The 7,500-nt window shown below is 33.3% G+C and overlaps 2 protein-coding genes across 2 annotated transcripts in view; both read right to left on the bottom strand.

The window, feature by feature from the left end:
* Positions 1–903: 903 nt before the first annotated feature.
* LOC147472358 (cuticle protein 7-like) lies at positions 904–1,722 on the bottom strand. Its single transcript, XM_086550974.1, has 3 exons — positions 1,670–1,722; positions 1,398–1,484; positions 904–1,293 (listed from the first exon to the last, which is right to left on the bottom strand). The coding sequence occupies exons 1-3, from the start codon at positions 1,679–1,681 to the stop codon at positions 964–966; spliced, it is 429 nt and encodes a 142-aa protein (XP_086407100.1). The 5' UTR covers positions 1,682–1,722; the 3' UTR covers positions 904–963.
* A 5,187-nt stretch (positions 1,723–6,909) lies between these two features.
* The window catches only part of LOC147472357 (uncharacterized), a 3,736-nt gene continuing 3,145 nt past the window's right edge, over positions 6,910–7,500 (bottom strand). The window contains exons 4-5 of the mRNA XM_086545369.1: positions 7,421–7,500; positions 6,910–7,204 (exon numbers count right to left, since the gene is read on the bottom strand). The exon at positions 7,421–7,500 is cut by the window's right edge and continues 20 nt beyond it. Coding sequence (XP_086401495.1) covers positions 6,929–7,204; positions 7,421–7,500 — 356 coding nt within the window. The 3' untranslated portion in view covers positions 6,910–6,928. The remainder of the gene's footprint in view (positions 7,205–7,420) is intronic.

The raw sequence follows: 7,500 nt of genomic DNA, 5'->3' as shown, positions 1-7,500 counted from the left end.
ACAATTACGAGTAAAGAACAATAATGACAACCACAAAGGTAGGAACAGCGATGGTAAAAGAGTCTGATATTTAATATTTTCAGTAGTAAAGAAAAGAAAGTGAAAATATAGTGAAACATTCACGATACAGATTTAATTCTGTAGCTTCCCGAACAATCCCGTTTTCAGTCACCGTCCGACCCATTTGAATGTACCTAAACAGCTCAATCATAAGTGACGAAAAGCCACTCCGTTAATACGTATGCAAATACGCAAATTTAACTTGCCTGAATAACTTCATGCAAATCCTTGTGCCTTTTCCATTTCGTTGACATTGAATTTATGATGATTTGGTCATTAATGGCTCTGTAGAAAGGTATCCTTTGCCCAGTTTGATATGCATTAACTACATATTTTCTCATAAATTTTGATGCATCATCTTCGAAACACACACACACACAAATTTACATATATTGACGCATAAAGAGACGAAATTGAGCATACACGCACATATAAACACACACAGAAACACAGACACGTTCACACACATAAACAATCACACATCCGAACACCTACTTGTTCACAAAATAATGTTTTACCTTGCTGACCAAATGATTTTTGTCCCAGTTACCTAGTTAATTAGTAGCATGCAGAGTATTTTTATCCGCTAATTTGACAATATTTGTGTCAACTTTGCTGTGCGACTTATGCATGGCCAATTGATTCTAGGCTTTCAATTAAATATTTAGTTTTTGTTTAATAAATATTCCTTAATGCCTTCAAACAATGTTAAAGGGCAGGTTCGTAGATGGGAGTAAATATGTAAGTAGAGATGAGTTCGTTAAGAACATAGATGATAAATGAATGATGACATTTAGCCAAGTTATGCATACATTATTTGGGTTATGAAAGCAAAGAAATGTATTATGATAGAATTCTTTATTCAATAAATATTTGCAATAGATATATTCATATCTGTTTCATTTAGGCATAAGTAGGGGCAGGTTCGTAGGCAGGAGCAGGCTTGTAAGCAGGAGCAGGCTTGTAAGCAGGGGCAGGCTTGTAAGCAGGAGCAGGCTTGTAAGCAGGGGCAGGCTTGTATTCAGGATACTGGGCCTCACCCTCGTAGCTGACCTCAGCAACGAAACCAGAGTCGCCGTTGACAGTGTAGGCGACCTTCTGCAGACGACCGTCGGGAAGGAGGACGTAGTAGGAACCCTGGGTGTTGTAGCCATCACGGGCCTCCTGGTGACCGAAGTCGTTTCCGGAGTAGTCGTCTTTGACAGCGTAGTTGAAGTCGTACTTAGCAGGAGCCTGAAAAAAAATGTAAAGTTAGTTTGTAACGGAATTAATCAACAATGGGACCTTAATTAGCAAGGTATAAGTGGAAAATCTTTAAAATGTAAGAGTTTGCTTACGTCATAAGTTGCCGGAGGAGCATAATCGTAGGAAGGCTGTGAAGGAGCAGCCAAGGAGACGGCCACGAGGGCGAGAGCAACGATGGTCTGAAATACAAGAGGAAATGTTTAATGTGCAAGGCGTAAGTACAGATAAATAGGGATATAATAAGGTTTAATATTAAGAGAACAAAACATAAAGAGTGTTATCAAAAGAAATATAGAGAGACAGAATATTACCAACAGAGTTGAATCTTTTAAGAAGAAACAGACACAGTAAACTTGATTCGTACCTTAGCAAACATGTTGAAAGTAGATGTAGATCAGAAGTGATGCATCGGACATCGCGCTGTCTCCTTTTATACAGTGTCTCAGAAGCACACCTTAGCCCCTCCCATTTTCACTGTCCAGCCAACCCTCACCTTGGCGAGGGCGAAAGTAAATAGTATATACTCTTATTAGCTCTGTATGAAGATTTTTTTTTTCCGGATATTTTCCGGATATTAATTCCCAATTTTATGATAAACTGTTGATGAATTATATGTGAGTACTTTTATCAGTTATAAAGAAAACTAAAAGCAAATTCATCACAAAATTATTACACACATACTATCTGTGTGTATGTGTGCGTGTGTGTGCCTGTGTTTGTGTATATATATGTATATAAATACATATATATATATATATTCATATGTATATATATATGTATATATATATATATATATATATATATCCATAATTGTATTTTATGTAAACACACACACGAATTCACACACATCTGCTTATATATATATATATATATATTATATATATATATATATATATATATATATATATATATATGTATATATATATATATATATATATATATATATATTATATAATATATATATATATATATATATATATATATAGAGAGAGAGAGAGAGAGAGAGAGGCATATTATGTATGAATATATTTATATATATGTATATACATACATATATAAATACACACACACATATATATGTATACATATCAGTCAATGACTGTTTATATATATATATATATATATATATATATATATATATGTATATATATATATACATATATATATATATATATTAGTATATATATATTTATATATATACATATATACAGGTACACACACACACATACATACACACACACACACACACACACACACACACACACACACACACACACACACACACACACACACACACACACACACACACACACACACATATATATAAGTACATGTGGATGTTTTAAATGTACATTTTAAATATATGTACATACAGATATTTACTACTGTGGAAATATATATGTATGCAAATATATATACATATATATACAAATATTTACCTCCCTGACCGGGACTCGAACCCGCGCCGTAAGATCGACAGGCACGGTTGATACCGCTCGGCTACACGACCCGTAAAAGAGTTGTTCAACCAGACGCCTTATGAGATGTCATGGACATTACCTATGTGTTCTTGTCAGAACAGTGATAGTGAATTTTTACGAACATCTCCCACGGGCACTCGGCAGCCACGGAATCACAAATTCAAGTCCCAAATCAAGTTACCAAGGTTATTTGTGTGAGAAGATGGTAGAATGCAGTAACGCATTTTAATATATACAAATATTTACCTCCCTGACCGGGACTCGAACCCGCGCCGTAAGATCGACAGGCACGGTTGATACCGCTCGGCTACACGACCCGTAAAAGAGATGTTCAACCAGACGCCTTATGAGATGTCATGGACATTACCTATGTGTTCATGTCAGAACAGAGATAGCGAATTTTTACGAACATCTCCCACGGGCACTCGGCAGCCACGAAATCACAAATTCAAGTCCCAAATCAAGTTACTAAGGTTATATGTGTGAGAAGATGGTAGAATGCAGTAATGCATTTTAATATATACAAATATTTACCTCCCTGACCGGGACTCGAACCCGCGCCGTAAGATCGACAGGCACGGTTGATACCCTCGGCTACACGACCCGTAAAAGAGATGTTCAACCAGACGCCTTATGAGATGTCATGGACATTACCTATGTGTTCTTGTCAGGACAGTGATAGCGAATTTTTACGAACATCTCCCACGGGCACTCGGCAGCCACGAAATCACAAATTCAAGTCCCAAATCAAGTTACCAAGGTTATATGTGTGAGAAGATGGTAGAATGCAGTAAAGCATTTTAATATATACAAATATTTACCTCCCTGACCTGTATATATTAAAATGCGTTACTGCATTCTACCATCTTCTCACACATATAACCATGGTAACTTGATTTGGGACTTGAATTTGTGATTCCGTGGCTGCCGAGTGCCCGTGGGAGATGTTCGTTAAAATTCGCTATCACTGTTTTGTAAGTAGTATATATATTTTTTTTCATGAAGGAAGGTGAAAAGATAGTATAAAATTTCCGCTACAGATTAAATTCCGTAGCAATCATACCCACACTTCCCAAAAACACCGACCCATTCCTTAGTATGAGTGTACCTAAGTAGCTAAATTATCACTGACGGAAAATCACTTGAGATGCATTAAAATGGCATTTCCTCATTAATTTCGATATGTCATTTTGAACACAAACACACCTTATCATATGTAGACGCAGACACAGACATATTCATGATGGATAGCATACCTGATTAAACAGACAATTATAAACAAACACGCACACATAAAAACACACACAATCACGCATTCGAACGCCTGTGTGTTCGGATAGTACTGGCTTACCGTGCTGACCAAATGGTTCCTGTTGTAAGATATCTAATTAATCAGTAGAATGCAGCAGAATATTCTTATCTGCAAATTTAGCAATATTTGGACTTTAGTGTGCGACATATGCGTCCAATTGTTTTTAGATATTTAGATTTTTGTTTAATAAATATTCTTCACACATAATGCTAACGTAAGGGCAGGTTCGTAAGAAGGAATAAGCATATAGGTAGAGATGAGTTTGTGGAGAGCAGGTTTAAATAGCTAAATAAGGGATGATGACATTTAAGCAAATTATACATACATTGTTTGGGTCATCTTAATAAAGAAATATATCGTAGTAGAATTCTTTATTCAATAAATAATTTCCATAAATCTATTCATATCTTATTCATTTAGGCATAAGTTCGTAGGCAGAGGCAGGCTTGTAAGCGGGAACAGGTTTGTATTCGGGATACTGGGCCTCACCCTCGTAGCTGACCTCAGCAACGAAACCAGAGTCGCCGTTGATAGTGTAGGCGACCTTCTGCAGGAGGACGTAGTAGGAACCCTAATATATATATATATATATATTTACACACACAAATATATATATATATATATATATATATATATATATATATATATATATATGCATCTATATATTCACATAAATATGTATATATATGGATATATGTATATACGTATATTCTTACTCTTTTATTCTGCAATCTCTCTTTCTTTATATATGTACATATATGTGCATCTACACGATACACACATGTCACCCCCATATATATGCATTTATGTATCTACATATGTACGTATATATATATATACATATATATATATATATATATATATATATATGCATATGTATATACAAATATATATATATATAAACATATATATGTATATATATATATATATATACGTATATATATATATATATATATATATATATATATATATATATATATATATATATATATATATATATATATATATATATATATATATATATATATATATATATATATATATATATATATATATATAAACATATATATGTATATATATGTATATCTGTATGTATATGTATATATATACATATAGAAAGATATATACGTACACACATACACATATAGAGAACGATCATGCCCTGTATGATGATATTCCGATTGGGGTATAAGGCTTAACTAGCCAAAACTCATTTCCGTCTTCTGATCCGTTATCCATGACTATATAAAGAAATAAGTAATATAATAAGAAATATACACCCCGTATTTATTTCTGTTAAAAATTATGTAAAAGGGTCTTTGATGATAACATAATATGCATGTATATATACACACATATATGAATACACACACACACACACACACACACAGACGCACAGACACTTACGCACGTATATATATGTATATATACACACACACACATATAATATATATATATATATATATATATATATATATATATATGTATATATATATAGATAGATAGATAGATAGATAGATAGATAGATAAATATATGCATGTATTCATACATTCTTAAACACACACACACACACACACAAGCGAGAGAGAGAGAGGGAGAGAGAGAGAGAGAGACTAAAAAGAGCAGCTAACATACACATTGTAATATAAAATGTAAAGTACAAAGGCAGAGGAAAACAATTTTAATAGAAACCTGAAAGAGAAGAAGAGTGAAACGTTAGAATTAGCTTACATGTCTCAAACCTCCTGTGCACACCTGTCATCCACTCCGGCGACAACATCCCGTCCGACCTTTACTTTAGTGTGCGTGAATTTAATTAGTTTACTTTACTTTACGGAAAAGGAATTCAGTTTGTTTTATTCTATCGGCTTTCAATGTTTCTTTTTCCACTTTAAAAACACACATGTACGAAGACACTCACCCACAGACGTAGACACACACACAAACACACACACACACACACACACACATATATATATATATGTGTGTGTGTGTGTGTGTTTGTGTGTGTCTACGCCTGAGTGTATGTATATATGTGTATAAACACACACAGAAACACATACACATACACACACATACACACACACACACACACACACACACACATATATATATATATACATACATATATATATATATATATATATATATATATATATATATATATATATATATATATGTGTGTGTGTGTGTGTGTGTGTGGATGTATGTATATATATATGTATATATATATTAATCTGTATATTAATTTACTTACTTATCTATTTGTATAGAAACATGTGTATATGCATATAAATATATATATTGTATATATAACTATATATATATATATATATATATATATATATATATATATATATATATGTATGTATTTACATATACATATATAAATATATATTTACATATATATAAATATACATATATATATATATATATATATATATATATGTATTTACATATATATATATATACATATATATAAATATATATATATTTTTTTTTCTGTAAATATGATAATATTATTACTTCGTTTTGTGACATATGCATGTCAATTGTTTCTAGGTTGACAATCAAATGTATAGATTTTTGTTTAAGAAAATATTCCTTAATACTTTTAAACTTAGGGTAGATTCGTAGGTAGGAAATAAATATGTAGGTAGAGATGAGTTCACGGGGATTAGGGTTGTAATGTTTAGATAATCAAAAGATGATAACAATTAGCCAAGTTATACATACATTATTTGGATTATCATAGCAATGAAATATGTATTGTGATATGATTCTTTATTCAATAAATAATTGCCATAAATCTATTCATATTTGCTCCATTTACGCATAAGTAGGAGCAGGTTCGTAGGCAGGGACAGGCTTGTAAGCAGGAGCAGGTTTGTACTCGGGGTATTTGGCCTCACCCTCGTAGCTGACCTCAGCCACGTAGCCAGAGTCGCCGTTGACAGTGTAGGCGACCTTCTGCAGACGACCGTCGGGAAGGAGGACGTAGTAGGAACCCTGGGTGTTGTAACCGTCACGGGCCTCCTGGTGACCGAAGTCGTTTCCGGAGTAGTCGTCTTTGACAGCGTAGTTGAAGTCGTACTTAGCAGGAGCCTGAGAAATTGTAAAGTTAGTTGGTATCTACTTAATCAGTAATGGTATCTTTCTGAGCTAGGTATGAGTAAAAAATTCCAGAATGTAGGAGTTTATTTACGTTATAGGTTGCCGAAGCCTAAAATAGATAAATTAGTATGTTACAGAAATAATCAATCACGAACCATAAATGAAGCCAGTATAAGTAGATTCCTAAAAATGTCATAGTTTACTTACGTCATAGGAAGCCGGAGGAGCGTATCCGTAGGAAGACTGAGAAGGAGCAGCCAAGGAGACAGCCACAAGGGCGAGAGCGA

The sequence above is a fragment of the Penaeus japonicus genome, unplaced genomic scaffold, assembly GCF_977035675.1.
Source record: "Penaeus japonicus unplaced genomic scaffold, GWHDUDI00000001_assembly GWHDUDI00000002, whole genome shotgun sequence".
NCBI lineage: Eukaryota > Metazoa > Arthropoda > Malacostraca > Decapoda > Penaeidae > Penaeus > Penaeus japonicus.
The sequence above is the reverse complement of the archived record's forward strand: the minus strand, read 5'-3'. Positions and strand labels throughout refer to the sequence as shown.

Excerpts from the sequence above, each read along its gene's own strand:
- LOC147472358 (XM_086550974.1), bottom strand. Across the intron at positions 1,294-1,397 it reads CTCCTCCGGCAACTTATGAC|GCTCCTGCTAAGTACGACTT; the intron begins GTAAGCAAACTC and ends ATTTTTTTTCAG.